The 20,457-nt window shown below is 47.8% G+C and overlaps 1 protein-coding gene across 1 annotated transcript in view; it reads right to left on the minus strand.

The window, feature by feature from the left end:
- The window catches only part of LOC134949854 (growth hormone secretagogue receptor type 1-like), a 40,913-nt gene extending 20,810 nt beyond the window's left edge, over positions 1 to 20,103 (minus strand). The window contains exon 1 of the mRNA XM_063938560.1: positions 19,398 to 20,103. Coding sequence (XP_063794630.1) covers positions 19,398 to 20,103 — 706 coding nt within the window. The remainder of the gene's footprint in view (positions 1 to 19,397) is intronic.
- Between the last annotated feature and the right edge of the window lie 354 nt (positions 20,104 to 20,457).

Raw genomic sequence — 20,457 nt, forward strand, 5'->3', positions numbered from 1 at the left:
AAGTAGTAGTACTCCTCCTAATGCTCCCCAAAATTACTACTGTGTCTCTCTCTACTCTAGTCTCACTCTCTTCTCTATAAACGGAGAGGACGCCAGCCACGTCCTCTCCCTATGAATCTCAATGCACGTGTGAAAATGGCGGCGACGCGCGGCTCCTTATATAGAATCCGAGTCTCGCGATAGAATCCGAGCCTCGCGAGAATCCGACAGCGGGATGATGACGTTCGGGCGCGCTCGGGTTAACCGAGCAAGGCGGGAAGATCCGAGTCGCTCGGCCCCGTGTAAAAAAAAATGAAGTTCGGGCGGGTTCGGATTCCGAGGAACCGAACCCGCTCATCTCTACTTCACACGCTATGACATTTGTGCGGTGGCACCCGACACTGCCCTTCGAAACAGGGGCATGTTGCCCCTGTTTTTGAAGGCGTGATGGTCGTAAGACGCAGACTTCCTGGACCTGGACACTGGCTTCAGCCAGTGCTGGCGGTTGCGATAGTAATCCGAGGCTGGGTCTTCAACCGCAGCACTCAGATCCTCGCTATTGCAAACAGGAGGCATCTATCTCCTACAGACGCCTCCTCTTGTATTAGAATTTTAATGCTCTGCGGGAGGGTCCAAAACCACAATAGAGGTCAGGTCATACCTGTAGTCTGCAGCCGGTGAAGTTGATTGCTGGCCTTGGAAGTTATCTGTAGCAGTATGGAAGAGAGGCCAATATATCTCAGAGATGATGTACAGGAGCGATACACACCAACTGCTGCATACTATTGCGCTGTATAGATTTGTCCTCAGTGGTGCATTTCCCATTAGGCACATGAAGCACGTGCCTAGGGGCGGCTTGGCACACCTGGCTGATGAGGCCAGGTGGGTTTCCCCCCCCCCATCATTATGACTTTTTATATATTTTATTATGCAACTGATTGGAGTGGGACAATTGTGGTCCGAGAGGTGGTAATGGGGTGAGGTTGGGGCTGCTTTGGTGGTTTTAAAGCATCTGGACTGGCACCAAAATGAAGGGGGCAGTATTTTTCTGGTGGTGGTGGTGGTGGGCAGGGGAGTCAATAATGTACCTAGGGGTGGCCTGACCACTAAATCCGCACCTGTATGCCCCATAGCTACATTTCACACTTAAGGCCCCATTTATCATGGAGACATAACTCCTTTAGCGCTTGCTAAAGGAGTTATATCCTACTTTCAGCATTCAACAGCAGTAAACTAAGTTTAACCCTGTTTGTCCCTGTACCAACAATGGTGATTCAGTGCTGCCTTTCCGGCTTCAGCAAAGCCTTCCAGGCATTGCTGGGTCCCTGCCGGGTGAAACGTCATACACATCCGCAGACTGGACGTTGCGCATGGCACAGAAGCCTGTCGCCAGCAGCGTTAGGCTTCCAGCAGCAGAGCGGAGGAAGGTGACATCTCTGGACCTCGCCAGAGGTATGTGATGCCGAATACCAGCTGCATATTCACAGAGATGAGCGCCTGAAATTTTTCGGGTTTTGTGTTTTGGTTTTGGGTTCGGTTCCGCGGCCGTGTTTTGGGTTCGAACGCGTTTTGGCAAAACCTCACCGAATTTTTTTTGTCGGATTCGGGTGTGTTTTGGATTCGGGTGTTTTTTTCAAAAAACACTAAAAAACAGCTTAAATCATAGAATTTGGGGGTCATTTTGATCCCAAAGTATTATTAACCTCAAAAAACATAATTTACACTCATTTTCAGTCTATTCTGAATACCTCACACCTCACAATATTATTTTTAGTCCTAAAATTTGCACCGAGGTCGCTGTGTGAGTAAGATAAGCGACCCTAGTGGCCGACACAAACACCGGGCCCATCTAGGAGTGGCACTGCAGTGTCACGCAGGATGTCCCTTCCAAAAAACCCTCCCCAAACAGCACATGACGCAAAGAAAAAAAGAGGCGCAATGAGGTAGCTGTGTGAGTAAGATTAGCGACCCTAGTGGCCGACACAAACACCGGGCCCATCTAGGAGTGGCACTGCAGTGTCACGCAGGATGTCCCTTCCAAAAAACCCTCCCCAAACAGCACATGACGCAAAGAAAAAAAGAGGCGCAATGAGGTAGCTGTGTGAGTAAGATTAGCGACCCTAGTGGCCGACACAAACACCGGGCCCATCTAGGAGTGGCACTGCAGTGTCACGCAGGATGGCCCTTCCAAAAAACCCTCCCCAAACAGCACATGACGCAAAGAAAAAAAGAGGCGCAATGAGGTAGCTGTGTGAGTAAGATTAGCGACCCTAGTGGCCGACACAAACACCGGGCCCATCTAGGAGTGGCACTGCAGTGTCACGCAGGATGTCCCTTCCAAAAAACCCTCCCCAAACAGCACATGACGCAAAGAAAAAAAGAGGCGCAATGAGGTAGCTGTGTGAGTAAGATTAGCGACCCTAGTGGCCGACACAAACACCGGGCCCATCTAGGAGTGGCACTGCAGTGTCACGCAGGATGTCCCTTCCAAAAAACCCTCCCCAAACAGCACATGACGCAAAGAAAAAAAGAGGCGCAATGAGGTAGCTGTGTGAGTAAGATTAGCGACCCTAGTGGCCGACACAAACACCGGGCCCATCTAGGAGTGGCACTGCAGTGTCACGCAGGATGTCCCTTCCAAAAAACCCTCCCCAAACAGCACATGACGCAAAGAAAAAAAGAGGCGCAATGAGGTAGCTGACTGTGTGAGTAAGATTAGCGACCCTAGTGGCCGACACAAACACCGGGCCCATCTAGGAGTGGCACTGCAGTGTCACGCAGGATGTCCCTTCCAAAAAAACCCTCCCCAATCAGCACATGATGCAAAGAAAAAGAAAAGAAAAAAGAGGTGCAAGATGGAATTGTCCTTGGGCCCTCCCACCCACCCTTATGTTGTATAAACAAAACAGGACATGCACACTTTAACCAACCCATCATTTCAGTGACAGGGTCTGCCACACGACTGTGACTGATATGACGGGTTGGTTTGGACCCCCCCCCAAAAAAGAAGCAATTAATCTCTCCTTGCACAAACTGGCTCTACAGAGGCAAGATGTCCACCTCATCTTCACCCTCCGATATATCACCGTGTACATCCCCCTCCTCACAGATTATCAATTCGTCCCCACTGGAATCCACCATCTCAGCTCCCTGTGTATTTTGTGGAGGCAATTGCTGCTGGTCAATGTCTCCGCGGAGGAATTGATTATAATTCATTTTAATGAACATCATCTTCTCCACATTTTCTGGATGTAACCTCGTACGCCGATTGCTGACAAGGTGAGCGGCGGCACTAAACACTCTTTCGGAGTACACACTTGTGGGAGGGCAACTTAGGTAGAATAAAGCCAGTTTGTGCAAGGGCCTCCAAATTGCCTCTTTTTCCTGCCAGTATAAGTACGGACTGTGTGACGTGCCTACTTGGATGCGGTCACTCATATAATCCTCCACCATTCTATCAATGTTGAGAGAATCATATGCAGTGACAGTAGACGACATGTCCGTAATCGTTGTCAGGTCCTTCAGTCCGGACCAGATGTCAGCATCAGCAGTCGCTCCAGACTGCCCTGCATCACCGCCAGCGGGTGGGCTCGGAATTCTGAGCCTTTTCCTCGCACCCCCAGTTGCGGGAGAATGTGAAGGAGGAGATGTTGACAGGTCGCGTTCCGCTTGACTTGACAATTTTGTCACCAGCAGGTCTTTCAACCCCAGCAGACCTGTGTCTGCCGGAAAGAGAGATCCAAGGTAGGCTTTAAATCTAGGATCGAGCACGGTGGCCAAAATGTAGTGCTCTGATTTCAACAGATTGACCACCCGTGAATCCTTGTTAAGCGAATTAAGGGCTGCATCCACAAGTCCCACATGCCTAGCGGAATCGCTCCCTTTTAGCTCCTTCTTCAATGCCTCCAGCTTCTTCTGCAAAAGCCTGATGAGGGGAATGACCTGACTCAGGCTGGCAGTGTCTGAACTGACTTCACGTGTGGCAAGTTCAAAGGGCATCAGAACCTTGCACAACGTTGAAATCATTCTCCACTGCACTTGAGACAGGTGCATTCCATCTCCTATATCGTGCTCAATTGTATAGGCTTGAATGGCCTTTTGCTGCTCCTCCAACCTCTGAAGCATATAGAGGGTTGAATTCCACCTCGTTACCACTTCTTGCTTCAGATGATGGCAGGGCAGGTTCAGTAGTTTTTGGTGGTGCTCCAGTCTTCTGTACGTGGTGCCTGTACGCCGAAAGTGTCCCGCAATTTTTCTGGCCACCGACAGCATCTCTTGCACGCCCCTGTCGTTTTTTAAAAAATTCTGCACCACCAAATTCAAGGTATGTGCAAAACATGGGACGTGCTGGAATTTGCCCATATTTAATGCACACACAATATTGCTGGCGTTGTCCGATGCCACAAATCCACAGGAGAGTCCAATTGGGGTAAGCCATTCCGCGATGATCTTCCTCAGTTGCCGTAAGAGGTTTTCAGCTGTGTGCGTATTCTGGAAAGCGGTGATACAAAGCGTAGCCTGCCTAGGAAAGAGTTGGCGTTTGCGAGATGCTGCTACTGGTGCCGCCGCTGCTGTTCTTGCGGCGGGAGTCCATACATCTACCCAGTGGGCTGTCACAGTCATATAGTCCTGACCCTGCCCTGCTCCACTTGTCCACATGTCCGTGGTTAAGTGGACATTGGGTACAACTGCATTTTTTAGGAGACTGGTGAGTCTTTTTCTGACGTCCGTGTACATTCTCGGTATCGCCTGCCTAGAGAAGTGGAACCTAGATGGTATTTGGTAACGGGGGCACACTGCCTCAATAAATTGTCTAGTTCCCTGTGAACTAACGGCGGATACCGGACGCACGTCTAACACCAACATAGTTGTCAAGGACTCAGTTATCCGCTTTGCAGTAGGATGACTGCTGTGATATTTCATCTTCCTCGCAAAGGACTGTTGAACAGTCAATTGCTTACTGGAAGTAGTACAAGTGGGCTTACGACTTCCCCTCTGGGATGACCATCGACTCCCAGCGGCAACAACAGCAGCGCCAGCAGCAGTAGGCGTTACACGCAAGGATGCATCGGAGGAATCCCAGGCAGGAGAGGACTCGTCAGACTTGCCAGTGACATGGCCTGCAGGACTATTGGCATTCCTGGGGAAGGAGGAAATTGACACTGAGGGAGTTGGTGGGGTGGTTTGCGTGAGCTTGGTTACAAGAGGAAGGGATTTACTGGTCAGTGGACTGCTTCCGCTGTCACCCAAAGTTTTTGAACTTGTCACTGACTTATTATGAATGCGCTGCAGGTGACGTATAAGGGAGGATGTTCCGAGGTGGTTAACGTCCTTACCCCTACTTATTACAGCTTGACAAAGGGAACACACGGCTTGACACCTGTTGTCCGCATTTCTGGTGAAATACCTCCACACCGAAGAGCTGATTTTTTTGGTATTTTCACCTGGCATGTCAACGGCCATATTCCTCCCACGGACAACAGGTGTCTCCCCGGGTGCCTGACTTAAACAAACCACCTCACCATCAGAATCCTCCTGGTCAATTTCCTCCCCAGCGCCAGCAACACCCATATCCTCCTCATCCTGGTGTACTTCAACACTGACATCTTCAATCTGACTATCAGGAACTGGACTGCGGGTGCTCCTTCCAGCACTTGCAGGGGGCGTGCAAATGGTGGAAGGCGCATGCTCTTCACGTCCAGTGTTGGGAAGGTCAGGCATCGCAACCGACACAATTGGACTCTCCTTGTGGATTTGGGATTTCAAAGAACGCACAGTTCTTTGCGGTGCTTTTGCCAGCTTGAGTCTTTTCAGTTTTCTAGCGAGAGGCTGAGTGCTTCCATCCTCATGTGAAGCTGAACCACTAGCCATGAACATAGGCCAGGGCCTCAGCCGTTCCTTGCCACTCCGTGTGGTAAATGGCATATTGGCAAGTTTACGCTTCTCCTCCGACAATTTTATTTTAGGTTTTGGAGTCCTTTTTTTACTGATATTTGGTGTTTTGGTTTTGACATGCTCTGTACTATGCCATTGGGCATCGGCCTTGGCAGACGACGTTGCTGGCATTTCATCGTCTCGGCCATGACTAGTGGCAGCAGCTTCAGCACGAGGTGGAAGTGGATCTTGATCTTTCCCTAATTTTGGAACCTCAACATTTTTGTTCTCCATATTTTAATAGGCACAACTAAAAGGCACCTCAGGTAAACAATGGAGATGGATGGATTGGATACTAGTATACAATTATGGACGGGCTGCCGAGTGCCGACACAGAGGTAGCCACAGCCGTGAACTACCGCACTGTACTGTGTCTGCTGCTAATATATAGACTGGTTGATAAAGAGATAGTATACTCGTAACTAGTATGTATGTATAAAGAAAGAAAAAAAAACCACGGTTAGGTGGTATATACAATTATGGACGGGCTGCCGAGTGCCGACACAGAGGTAGCCACAGCCGTGAACTACCGCACTGTACTGTGTCTGCTGCTAATATATAGACTGGTTGATAAAGAGATAGTATACTCGTAACTAGTATGTATGTATAAAGAAAGAAAAAAAAACCACGGTTAGGTGGTATATACAATTATGGACGGGCTGCCGAGTGCCGACACAGAGGTAGCCACAGCCGTGAACTACCGCACTGTACTGTGTCTGCTGCTAATATATAGACTGGTTGATAAAGAGATAGTATACTCGTAACTAGTATGTATGTATAAAGAAAGAAAAAAAAACCACGGTTAGGTGGTATATACAATTATGGACGGGCTGCCGAGTGCCGACACAGAGGTAGCCACAGCCGTGAACTACCGCACTGTACTGTGTCTGCTGCTAATATATAGACTGGTTGATAAAGAGATAGTATACTCGTAACTAGTATGTATGTATAAAGAAAGAAAAAAAAACCACGGTTAGGTGGTATATACAATTATGGACGGGCTGCCGAGTGCCGACACAGAGGTAGCCACAGCCGTGAACTACCGCACTGTACTGTGTCTGCTGCTAATATATAGACTGGTTGATAAAGAGATAGTATACTCGTAACTAGTATGTATGTATAAAGAAAGAAAAAAAAACCACGGTTAGGTGGTATATACAATTATGGACGGGCTGCCGAGTGCCGACACAGAGGTAGCCACAGCCGTGAACTACCGCACTGTACTGTGTCTGCTGCTAATATATAGACTGGTTGATAAAGAGATAGTATACTCGTAACTAGTATGTATGTATAAAGAAAGAAAAAAAAACCACGGTTAGGTGGTATATACAATTATGGACGGGCTGCCGAGTGCCGACACAGAGGTAGCCACAGCCGTGAACTACCGCACTGTACTGTGTCTGCTGCTAATATATAGACTGGTTGATAAAGAGATAGTATACTCGTAACTAGTATGTATGTATAAAGAAAGAAAAAAAAACCACGGTTAGGTGGTATATACAATTATGGACGGGCTGCCGAGTGCCGACACAGAGGTAGCCACAGCCGTGAACTACCGCACTGTACTGTGTCTGCTGCTAATATATAGACTGGTTGATAAAGAGATAGTATACTCGTAACTAGTATGTATGTATAAAGAAAGAGAAAAAAACCACGGTTAGGTGGTATATACAATTATGGACGGGCTGCCGAGTGCCGACACAGAGGTAGCCACAGCCGTGAACTACCGCACTGTACTGTGTCTGCTGCTAATATATAGACTGGTTGATAAAGAGATAGTATACTCGTAACTAGTATGTATGTATAAAGAAAGAAAAAAAAACCACGGTTAGGTGGTATATACAATTATGGACGGGCTGCCGAGTGCCGACACAGAGGTAGCCACAGCCGTGAACTACCGCACTGTACTGTGTCTGCTGCTAATATATAGACTGGTTGATAAAGAGATAGTATACTCGTAACTAGTATGTATGTATAAAGAAAGAAAAAAAAACCACGGTTAGGTGGTATATACAATTATGGACGGGCTGCCGAGTGCCGACACAGAGGTAGCCACAGCCGTGAACTACCGCACTGTACTGTGTCTGCTGCTAATATATAGACTGGTTGATAAAGAGATAGTATACTCGTAACTAGTATGTATGTATAAAGAAAGAAAAAAAAACCACGGTTAGGTGGTATATACAATTAAGGACGGGCTGCCGAGTGCCGACACAGAGGTAGCCACAGCCGTGAACTACCGCACTGTACTGTGTCTGCTGCTAATATATAGACTGGTTGATAAAGAGATAGTATACTCGTAACTAGTATGTATGTATAAAGAAAGAAAAAAAAACCACGGTTAGGTGGTATATACAATTATGGACGGGCTGCCGAGTGCCGACACAGAGGTAGCCACAGCCGTGAACTACCGCACTGTACTGTGTCTGCTGCTAATATATAGACTGGTTGATAAAGAGATAGTATACTCGTAACTAGTATGTATGTATAAAGAAAGAAAAAAAAACCACGGTTAGGTGGTATATACAATTATGGACGGGCTGCCGAGTGCCGACACAGAGGTAGCCACAGCCGTGAACTACCGCACTGTACTGTGTCTGCTGCTAATATAGACTGGTTGATAAAGAGATAGTATACTCGTAACTAGTATGTATGTATAAAGAAAGAAAAAAAAACCACGGTTAGGTGGTATATACAATTATGGACGGGCTGCCGAGTGCCGACACAGAGGTAGCCACAGCCGTGAACTACCGCACTGTACTGTGTCTGCTGCTAATATATAGACTGGTTGATAAAGAGATAGTATACTCGTAACTAGTATGTATGTATAAAGAAAGAAAAAAAAACCACGGTTAGGTGGTATATACAATTATGGACGGGCTGCCGAGTGCCGACACAGAGGTAGCCACAGCCGTGAACTACCGCACTGTACTGTGTCTGCTGCTAATATAGACTGGTTGATAAAGAGATAGTATACTACTAATATTATATACTGGTGGTCAGGTCACTGGTCACTAGTCACACTGGCAGTGGCACTCCTGCAGCAAAAGTGTGCACTGTTTAATTTTAATATAATATTATGTACTCCTGGCTCCTGCTATAACCTATAACTGGCACTGCAGTAGTGCTCCCCAGTCTCCCCCACAATTATAAGCTGTGTGAGCTGAGCAGTCAGACAGATATATAATATATATAGATGATGCAGCACACTGGCCTGAGCCTGAGCAGTGCACACAGATATGGTATGTGACTGACTGAGTCACTGTGTGTATCGCTTTTTTCAGGCAGAGAACGGATATATTAAATAAACTGCACTGTGTGTCTGGTGGTCACTCACTATATAATATATTATGTACTCCTGGCTCCTGCTATAACCTATAACTGGCACTGCAGTAGTGCTCCCCAGTCTCCCCCACAATTATAAGCTGTGTGAGCTGAGCAGTCAGACAGATATATAATATTATATATAGATAATAGATGATGCAGCACACTGGCCTGAGCCTGAGCAGTGCACACAGATATGGTATGTGACTGAGTCACTGTGTGCTGTGTATCGCTTTTTTCAGGCAGAGAACGGATTATAAATAAAAGTGGTGGTCACTGGTCACTATCAGCAAAACTCTGCACTGTACACTACTGAGTACTCCTAATGCTCCCCAAAATTAGTAAATCAAGTGTCTAAACGGAGAGGACGCCAGCCACGTCCTCTCCCTATCAATCTCAATGCACGTGTGAAAATGGCGGCGACGCGCGGCTCCTTATATAGAATCCGAGTCTCGCGATAGAATCCGAGCCTCGCGAGAATCCGACAGCGTCATGATGACGTTCGGGCGCGCTCGGGTTAACCGAGCAAGGCGGGAAGATCCGAGTCGCTCGGACCCGTGAAAAAAAACATGAAGTTCTGGCGGGTTCGGATTCAGAGAAACCGAACCCGCTCATCTCTAAGTGATACTAAACAAAATAAACAGCTGTTGATAAATGAGGCCCTTAGAGGGAGATGTAGTAAACCTTGGAGAGTGATAAAAGGGAGTACCAACAAATCGGCTTCTAACTGACATGTTACAGACTGTGGGGTCTATTTACTAAGACTTGAATGGAGATAAAGTGGACGGAGATAAAGTACCAGCCAATCAGCTCCTAACTGTCATTTTTCAAACCCAGCCTGTGACATCGCAGTTAGAAGCTGATTGGATGGTCATTCATCTCCGTCCAATTTATCTCCATCCGCTTTATCTCCACCCAAGGCTTAGCAAATAGACCCCCGAGTTTGAAAAAATAAGAATTTACTCACCGGTAATTCTATTTCTCGTAGTCCGTAGTGGATGCTGGGAACTCCGTAAGGACCATGGGGAATAGCGGGCTCCGAAGGAGGCTGGGCACTCTAGAAAGATTTATGACTACCTGGTGTGCACTGGCTCCTCCCACTATGACCCTCCTCCAAGCCCCAGTTAGGACACTGTGCCCGGACGAGCTGACATAATAAGGAAGGATTTTGAATCCCGGGTAAGACTCATACCAGCCACACCAATCACACTGTACAACTCGTGATACTATATCCAGTTTGACAGTATGAAAAACAACTGAGCCTCTCAACAGATGGCTCAACAATAACCCTTTAGTTAACAATAACTATATACAAGTATTGCAGACAATCCGCACTTGGGATGGGCGCCCAGCATCCACTACGGACTACGAGAAATAGAATTACCGGTGAGTAAATTCTTATTTTCTCTGACGTCCTAGTGGATGCTGGGAACTCCGTAAGGACCATGGGGATTATACCAAAGCTCCCAAACGGGCGGGAGAGTGCGGATGACTCTGTAGCACCGAATGAGAGAACTCTAGGTCCTCCTCAGCCAGGGTATCAAATTTGTAAAATTTTGCAAACGTGTTTGATCCTGACCAAGTAGCTGCTCGGCAAAGTTGTAAAGCCGAGACCCCTCGGGCAGCCGCCCAAGATGAGCCCACTTTCCTTGTGGAATGGGCATTTACAGATTTTGGCTGTGGCAGGCCTGCCACAGAATGTGCAAGCTGAATTGTACTACAAATCCAGCGAGCAATAGTCTGTTTAGAAGCAGGAGCACCCAGCTTGTTGGGTGCATACAGGATAAACAGCGAGTCAGATTTTCTGACTCCAGCCGTCCTGGAAACATATATTTTCAGGGCCCTGACAACGTCTAGCAACTTAGAGTCCTCCAAATCCTTAGTAGCCGCAGGCACCACAATAGGCTGGTTCGGGTGAAACGCTGACACCACCTTAGGTAGAAACTGGGGACGAGTCCTCAATTCTGCCCTATCCATATGGAAAATCAGATAAGGGCTTTTACATGATAAAGCCGCCAATTCTGACACTCGCCTGGCTGAAGCCAAGGCCAATAACATGACCACTTTCCACGTGAGATATTTTAGATCCACGGTTTTAAGTGGCTCAAACCAATGTGATTTTAAGAAACTCAACACCACGTTGAGATCCCAAGGTGCCACAGGGGGCACAAACGGGGGCTGAATATGCAGCACTCCCTTCACAAATGTCTGAACTTCAGGTACTGAAGCTAGTTCTTTTTGAAAGAAAATCGACAGAGCCGAGATCTGTACTTTAATGGAGCCTAGCTTTAGGCCCATATTCACTCCTGTTGCAGGAAATGCAGAAATCGACCCAGCTGAAATTCCTCTGTTGGGGCCTTTTTTGCCTCGCACCATGCAACATATTTCCGCCATATGCGGTGATAATGCTTTGCCGTAACATCTTTCCTGGCCTTAATAAGCGTAGGAATGACTTCTTCCGGAATACCCTTTTCCTTCAGGATCCGGTGTTCAACCGCCATGCCGTCAAACGCAGCCGCGGTAAGTCTTGGAACAGACAGGGCCCCTGCTGTAGCAGGTCCTGTCTGAGCGGTAGAGGCCACGGGTCCTCTGAGAGCATCTCTTGAAGTTCCGGGTACCACGCTCGTCTTGGCCAATCCGGAACCACGAGAATTGTGTTTACTCCTCGCTTTCTTATTATTCTCAATACCTTTGGTATGAGAGGCAGAGGAGGGAACACATAAACCGACTGGTACACCCACGGTGTCACTAGAGCGTCCACAGCTATCGCCTGAGGGTCCCTTGACCTGGCGCAATATCTTTTTAACTTTTTGTTGAGGCGGGACGCCATCATGTCCACCTGTGGTTTTTCCCAACGGTTTACCAGCATCTGGAAAACTTCTGGATGAAGTCCCCACTCTCCGGGGTGGAGGTCGTGTCTGCTGAGGAAGTCTGCTTCCCAGTTGTCCACTCCCGGAATGAACACTGCTGACAGTGCTAGTACATGATTCTCCGCCCATCGGAGAATTCTTGTGGCTTCTGCCATCGCCATCCTGCTTCTTGTGCCTCCCTGTCGATTTACATGGGCGACTGCCGTGATGTTGTCTGACTGGATCAGCACCGGCTGGTGTAGGAGCAGGGATTTTTCTTGACTTAGGGCATTGTAGATGGCCCTTAGTTCCAGAATATTTATGTGAAGGGAAGTCTCCTGACTCGACCATAGTCCTTGGAAGTTTCTTCCCTGTGTGACTGCCCCCCAGCCTCGAAGGCTGGCATCCGTGGTCACCAGGACCCAGTCCTGTATGCCGAACCTGCGGCCCTCTAGAAGATGGGCACTCTGCAGCCACCACAGTAGAGACACCCTGGTTCTTGGAGACAGGGTTATTAAGCGATGCATCTGAAGATGCGATCCGGACCACTGGTCCAACAGGTCCCACTGAAAGATTCTGGCATGGAACCTGCCGAAGGGGATTGCTTCGTAAGAAGCCACCATCTTTCCCAGGACCCGCGTGCAGCGATGCACTGATACCTGTTTTGGTTTCAGGAGGTCTCTGACTAGAGATGACAACTCCCTGGCTTTCTCCTCCGGGAGAAACACTTTTTCTGGACTGTATCCAGAATCATACCCAGGAACAGTAGCCGTGTCGTCGGAACCAGCTGTGACTTTGGGATATTCAGAATCCAGCCGTTCTGGTGCAGCACCTCCTGAGATAGTGCTACTCCCACCAACAACTGTTCCTTGGACCTCGCTTTTATTAGGAGATCGTCCAAGTACGGGATAATTAAAACTCCCTTTTTTCGAAGGAGTATCATCATTTCCGCCATAACCTTGGTAAATACCCTCGGTGCCGTGGACAGTCCAAACGGCAGCGTCTGGAATTGGTAATGGCAATCCTGTACCACAAATCTGAGGTACTCCTGGTGAGGATGGTAAATGGGGACATGCAAGTAAGCATCCTTGATGTCCAGGGATACCATGTAATCCCCCTCGTCCAGGCTTGCAATAACCGCCCTGAGCGATTCCATCTTGAACTTGAATTTTTTTATGTATGTATTCAAGGATTTCAAATTTAAAATGGGTCTCACCGAACCGTCCGGTTTCGGTACCACAAATAGGGGGTAATTCCAAGTTAATCGCAGCAGGAAATTTTTTAGCAGTTGGGCAAAACCATGTGCACTGCAGGGGAGGCAGATATAACATGTGCAGAGAGAGTTAGATGTGGGTGTGGTGTGTTCAACCTGCAATCTAAATTGCAGTGTAAAAATAAAGCAGCCAGTATTTACCCTGCACAGAAACAAAATAACCCACCCAAACCTAACTCTCTCTGCAAATGTTATATCTGCCTCCCCTGCAGTGCACATGGTTTTGCCCAACTGCTAAAAAATTTCCTGCTGCGATCAACTTGGAATTACCCCCATAGTGTGGAATAGTAACCCCGGCCTTGTTGAAGTAGGGGTACCTTGATTATCACCTGCTGGGAATACAGCTTGTGAATTGCCGCTATCACCGCCTCCCTGTCTGAGGGAGCAATCGGCAAGGCAGATTTTAGGAACCGGTGGGGTGGAGACGCCTCGAATTCCAGTTTGTACCCCTGAGATACTATTTGAAGGATCCAGGGATCCACCTGTGAGCGAGCCCACAGATCGCTGAAATTCTTGAGGCGGCCCCCCACCGTACCTGGCTCCGCCTGTGGAGCCCCACCGTCATGCGGCGGACTTGGAAGAAGAAGCGGGGGAGGACTTTTGCTCCTGGGAACCTGCTGTTTGTTGTAGCCTTTTTCCCCTACCTCTGCCTCTGGACAGAAAGGACCCGCCTTTTCCACGCCTGTTTTTCTGGGTCCGAAAGGACTGAACCTGATAAAACGGCGCCTTCTTAGGCTGTGAGGGGACATGGGGTAAAAATGCTGACTTCCCAGACGTTGCCGTGGAAACTAGGTCCGAGAGACCATCCCCAAATAATTCCTCACCCTTATATGGCAAAACTTCCATGTGCCTTTTAGAATCTGCATCTCCTGTCCACTGGCGAGTCCATAAGCCTCTCCTAGCAGAAATGGACAATGCACTTACTTTAGATGCCAGTCGGCAGATTTCCCTCTGTGCATCTCTCATATATAAGACTGAGTCTTTGATATGGTCTATGGTTAGCAGGATCGTGTCTCTGTCTAATGTGTCAATATTTTCTGACAGTTTATCTGACCACGCAGCGGCAGCACTGCACATCCAAGCTGACGCAATAGCTGGCCTAAGTATAATGCCTGAGTGTGTATATACAGACTTCAGGATCGCCTCCTGCTTTCTATCAGCAGGTTCCTTGAGGGCGGCCGTATCCGGAGATGGTAGTGCCACCTTTTTAGACAAACGTGTGAGCGCTTTATCCACCCTAGGAGGTGTTTCCCAACGTGACCTATCCTCTGGCGGGAAAGGGAACGCCATTAGTACCTTCTTAGGAATTACCAATTTTTTATCAGGGAAAGCCCACGCTTCTTCACACACTTCATTTAATTCATCTGATGGGGGAAAAACTACAGGTAGTTTTTTCTCCCCAAACATAATACCCTTTTTGGTACCTGTATTTATATCAGAAATGTGTAACACCTCTTTCATTGCCTCAATCATGCAGTGAATGGCCTTAGTGGGCATCAGGTTAGACTCATCGTCGTCGACACTGGTGTCAGTATCAGTGTCGACATCTGGGTCTGCGGTCTGAGGTAGCGGGCGTTTTAGAGCCCCTGATGACCTGTGCGACGCCTGGACAGGCACGAGCTGAGAAGTCGGCTGTCCCACATTTGGCATGTCGTCAAATTTCTTATGTAAGGAGTCTATACGTGCACTCATTTCCTTCCATAAGCTCAACCACTCAGGTGTCTGCCCCGCAGGGGGTGACATCCCTTCTAAAGGCATCTGCTCTGTCTCCACATCATTATCCTCATCAAACATGTCGACACAGCCGTACCGACACACCGCACACACACAGGGAATGCTCCAACAGAGGACAGGACCCACAAAAGCCCTTTGGGGGGACAGAGTGAGAGTATGCCAGCACACACCAGAGCGCTATATAATGCAGGGACTAACTGAGTTATGTCCCCTATAGCTGCTTTTTCAATATAATTGTATACTGCGCCTAAATTTAGTGCCCCCCCTCTCTTTTTTTACCCTTTTCTGTAGTGTAGACTGCAGGGGAGAGCCAGGGAGCTTCCTTCCAGCGGATCTGTGAAGGAGAAATGGCGCCAGTGTGCTGAGGGAGATAGCTCCGCCCCTTTTCCGCGGACTATTCTCCCGCTTTTTCCTATATTCTGGCAGGGGTATATTCCACATATATAGCCTCTGGGGCTATATATTGTGGTATTTTTGCCAGCCAAGGTGTTACTATTGCTTCTCAGGGCGCCCCCCCCCAGCGCCCTGCACCCTCAGTGACCGGAGTGTGAAGTGTGTGTGAGGAGCAATGGCGCACAGCTGCAGTGCTGTGCGCTACCTTGGTGAAGACTGATGTCTTCTGCCGCCGATTTTCCGGACCTCTTCTTGCTTCTGGCTCTGTAAGGGGGACGGCGGCGCGGCTCCGGGACCGAACACCAAGGACTGGGCCTGCGGTCGATCCCTCTGGAGCTAATGGTGTCCAGTAGCCTAAGAAGCCCAAGCTGGCTGCAAGCAGGCAGGTTCGCTTCTTCTCCCCTTAGTCCCTCGCTGCAGTGAGCCTGTTGCCAGCAGGTCTCTCTGAAAATAAAAAAACTAATTTCTATCTTTCTTTCTAAAGGCTCAGGAGAGCCCCTAGTGTGCATCCAACCTCGGCCGGGCACAAAATCTAACTGGGGCTTGGAGGAGGGTCATAGTGGGAGGAGCCAGTGCACACCAGGTAGTCATAAATCTTTCTAGAGTGCCCAGCCTCCTTCGGAGCCCGCTATTCCCCATGGTCCTTACGGAGTTCCCAGCATCCACTAGGACGTCAGAGAAATGACAGTTAAGAGCTGATTGGTTGGTACTTCATCTCTGTCCACTTTATCTCTCTCCAAGCTTTGATACACCTACTCCTTAGAACCCAACTCAAAATATACCTAATAAGTATATTTATCCAGTCTCGGTGCTAAAGGTCCCCAGCAAATGTGATATGGTTTTAATATAGTTTCAACTAATGTTTCACCTTTCCGTGACCTTAATTTGTCTTTTTTTCTGTCTGACACCCTGAAGAAATGTATATGAGCTTTGTTGTATTACTAATGGCATGGGTTGTATTTAAAAAAAAAAAAAGGTTTATCAGAAGAAAAAAATGAACTGTGCCTTCTATCAATAGCTAATTACACAGCTGGCATAACACAATGTGCTGTCTTTGATCCTCTGGTTGCTGCGTGTTCTGGGCAGAGTGCTCTTGAAACCTACCCAATGACCTGGCTGTGGAACACGGCTGTAAAACCTTATAATCACTAGTTCTTTAGTAACTGTAAAACCTCCCCTATATACAAAATTGTATTAGAGTGGAGCGTTGTATGACATTCTCTGACCCAGGGGGTGATCTACCAAGCGTTGGAGAGTGATAAAGTTGACAAGTAGCCCAAAGCAACCCGATCAACTTCTGTCATTTATCTAGTATTTGAAATGACAAAAGCTTTATCTCTCTCCAAGGCTTAATACATCCCCTCCCAGGGCGGGATGTATTAAGATACATCGCCGCCCCTCGCCGCTAATCGCAGCGATGTTGATCGCATATGTACTAACATATGCGATCAATATCGCAATGCGGTGACGGAGGCCCCCCGCGATACCTGTGAGGTGGTCTGCGGGGGGTCTCCGTCACCTCCCCCGGGTCTTCACACGGCTAGACGCCGGGAAGCAGCCGCAGGCTGCCCCCGGTGCCTCCTCCTCCCCCCTGAAGCCGGAAGGACCTCCGGCTGCTTTGCTAGGGGGAGGAGGAGATTACCTTCCGATACCAGGGCTGCCTAGAGGAAGGTATGCCGGGGGTGAGGGGGGTCAGCATCTGCGGCGGCAGGTTGTGGTGGTCGGCAATAAGAAGCTCATAGGCCTCTATAGGGTATCGCCAACCCTGGATGGCGAAAAACCGGCGGTAGGGTCTTAGTACATTTGAAAATGCGGTAAAACCCCCGTTTTTGGGGGTTTTACCGCATTTTTTCTTTAGTACATCTCGCCCCCAATCTCTATATTCATAGACAGCTTAATAAAGAACTCTGTGGATATTTTTATTTTTCAATGTACTTCCACTCCAACTAACAGAACTGTAGGGCTGACATTGCTGGTGCCCTCGCAGCATGAGAGAATATACCCCTTCATAGCTCTTGTGTGCCTTTTACATAAGTGATGAGAGTTTTGTGCAACAGTAGCAAAACGTCTATGGAGTTCTCCAGCCTTTTACTGTTGCTGAACTACCACTGCCATGATGCAATGTGTCTGAACTGCAGTATTTAACAATGGATTTTCTATCATTCTCATGCACAGTGTGCCTGAGAGAGTGTGCCTTTCATTTATAAAATCCAGTCATTACTACTAGGTGCTAGCATAGGTAGGGATTTAACATTATGTTGAAAATGAAACTACCATCCAAGACTGTCATTGGTTTGTTGAAATTCATTCTGAAGCTATCGGGCATTTCCACAAATAAAAGAGATGAATATGAAGTACACATTTCACATTGTAAGCTTTCATGAGCAGTTCCCTATCTACCTTGTATGACAGTTTTAATGAGTTATTCTGGGTACGCACTATGCAATATATTGTTCGTAAAAAGGAGCGCAACTAGAACTTTGAAGCCCCCATAGTAAACACCCCCCCTCCCCCTCCCCCCTTTACCATTGTCACTGCAATGCCCCTTAGGGGAGCAGGAAAGATTGGGGGGAGTGAAAGACGAGGGTGTCAGGGGGAGAGAGAGAGGAGCAAGAAAGAGAGGGGGCAGGGAGAGAGAGAGAGGGTTTAATGGAAATAGAGAGAATGAGAGAAAGGAGCGAGAGAGAGGGTGTCAGGGAGAAAGAGAAAAAGGGGTGACAGGGAAAAAGAGAGAGAGCAACAGAGAAGGGGGGGCAGGAGAGAGTGAGTGTGTCAGGAAGAGAGAATGAGAGAGTCAGAGAGAGAGAGAGACATTATCAGGGAGGGAGGGACAGTGCCAGGGAGAGAGACAGTGCCAGGCAGAGAGAGAGAGACAGTGCCAGGCAGAGAGAGAGAGGGAGAGAAAGTATCAGGGAGAGGAGAGAGAGACCGTGTCAGGCAGAGTGGGAGACAGTGCTAGGAAGACAGTGTCAGGGCATGAGAGAGGGAGAGGCAGTGCCAGAGAGAGATAGAGTGTCAGAGACGGAGAGAGAGAGATTGGCAGGAAGGGAGTGAGAGACTGCCAGGGAGAGAGAGTGAAGCAAAAGAGAAAGTATTTGGGATAGAGCGGGGGTTACAGCAGAGGTCTCTGATGGGGGCGGGGACTTCACAGCATTAGCCCGCACCTCTTAAATATCACAAAGCGAGGCACTGCACTGCTCTGCAGCTGGTGCTCGGAACCTACCAGATAGGGCCCCCCACCCTCTGCCACATCCTCAATGCAGCTGCAGCGGGGTGCTATCAGCAGCGGCAGTTTATCCCGTGGGCGGGGATGAAGGGGGAGTGGCGGGCCTCAGAGGCAGCCCGTGACTGTTTGCAGGTGGAGCAGCGGGCCCTGGATGCAGCCTGGGCCCCGTAGCAGCTGCACCCCCGATAGTTACGCCACTTGTTAGTACAGCCAAAGATCAATATATATCGTTAGGTGCATCAGCTTGCGCATACAGCTGATGTGTTGTTTGCAGACATATCGTGTCAGCCCTGCAGCACAACAGATGATGACATATCTTCAGATATATCCAGACATATACCTTTGTGTACGAGCGATTGATTGACCAACCCATTATGTGGCCGCAGGAACCGCCGACAATTACATCACAACTGAGTGGGCAAATTTAAATGCTAGCCCAGTTGTGATGTCTGGCCAGACATATCATGCGGCAAATTGGTGTGTATCTAACCTTAGTATATGTATGACACAGCAACACACCAACACTATGCAGTATGTTGCCACTTATATTTATTTCTAATTGTGGTACAAAAGCACATTTACTGTATGTGACCTTAGTATGTGTAGTTCATGCAATGTATTGCACAGTGCTAGAGAGAAAACGTCACAATATTATTAAGGATCTTGCACCAGAAAGAAAACTCACCCAGCATTTTAACTGTTTGTTTGTGATGCTTGCTTCTGTTGGCCGCAGTGGGTCTATGCCTTCCAAGCTTGTTCTTCCAAAGCTTCCTACAGATAAGACCATAAAGCAATGTCAGAAAGAACATGGGTATGAAAAAATACACGGTGGAGACCCATGTCATTATGTGCAGAAGTCCGTTCTGGGCAGAGCTATTCATGTATTTGCATTCCATGGTTTCCTCGGGCTGAGTTTCCGGGCGGTGTTCCACACCAAAAAGGAACACACTTGGTCCTGCCGTCAGCAAGGCAAGAACCCACAAGAAAATAATAATGATTTTCACCCTTTTCTTAGTGATCATGGTCTTGGCCTTCAGTGGAAAACAAATGGCCAGGTACCGTTCTACACTTACTGTAGTGATATGAAGAATTGTACAGTATGTGCAGGCCTCACTTAGGTAAACCAGAAATTTGCAGAGAAAGTTCCCAAATATGTATGGTTTATATTTCCAAATTCTGTACAAATCAGAAGGAAGGCCGAGAAAAATAAGAATGTCAGACACCGCCATACTGGATAGGTACATGTTGACTGTGGACCTCATGTCCTTATAAGACTTGAATATCAAAATTGTTATCAGGTTTCCGGTCACACCCAAGATAAACAGCACAATGCAAATAATAGTAACTGGAACCAGTAGATGAAGATCGAACAGTGCAGCTGTTTCATCCATAGCGCCATTTACACTACTTATGTTGGTTTTGTTAACTCCCATTTTCTTCTCCCAGTCTTGTAGTCCAAAAAGTGTTTGTGATGTATAAGATCATACAAGTCTTTGGAACTTGTTTCTCATCCACAGTTTCCATTGAGAAGAGGCTCAAAGCATGAAATATCGCTGGTTATGACAAAGCCTGGCACAATCATTTCTACATCATCTATTCAATGACTTTAGAGAGACCCAGTATATACTCTTAGCATGCAGCGATCCAGGTCATTGTTATATGTGCCGTTCTTCAAAAATGTTCGCACCAAAAAATAATAAAATAAAATAACAAATTGACTAATGTTCTGAGAGTGTATCTTGGCT

Source organism: Pseudophryne corroboree, chromosome 8, assembly GCF_028390025.1.
Source record: "Pseudophryne corroboree isolate aPseCor3 chromosome 8, aPseCor3.hap2, whole genome shotgun sequence".
In the NCBI taxonomy this organism is placed as follows: Eukaryota; Metazoa; Chordata; class Amphibia; order Anura; family Myobatrachidae; genus Pseudophryne; species Pseudophryne corroboree.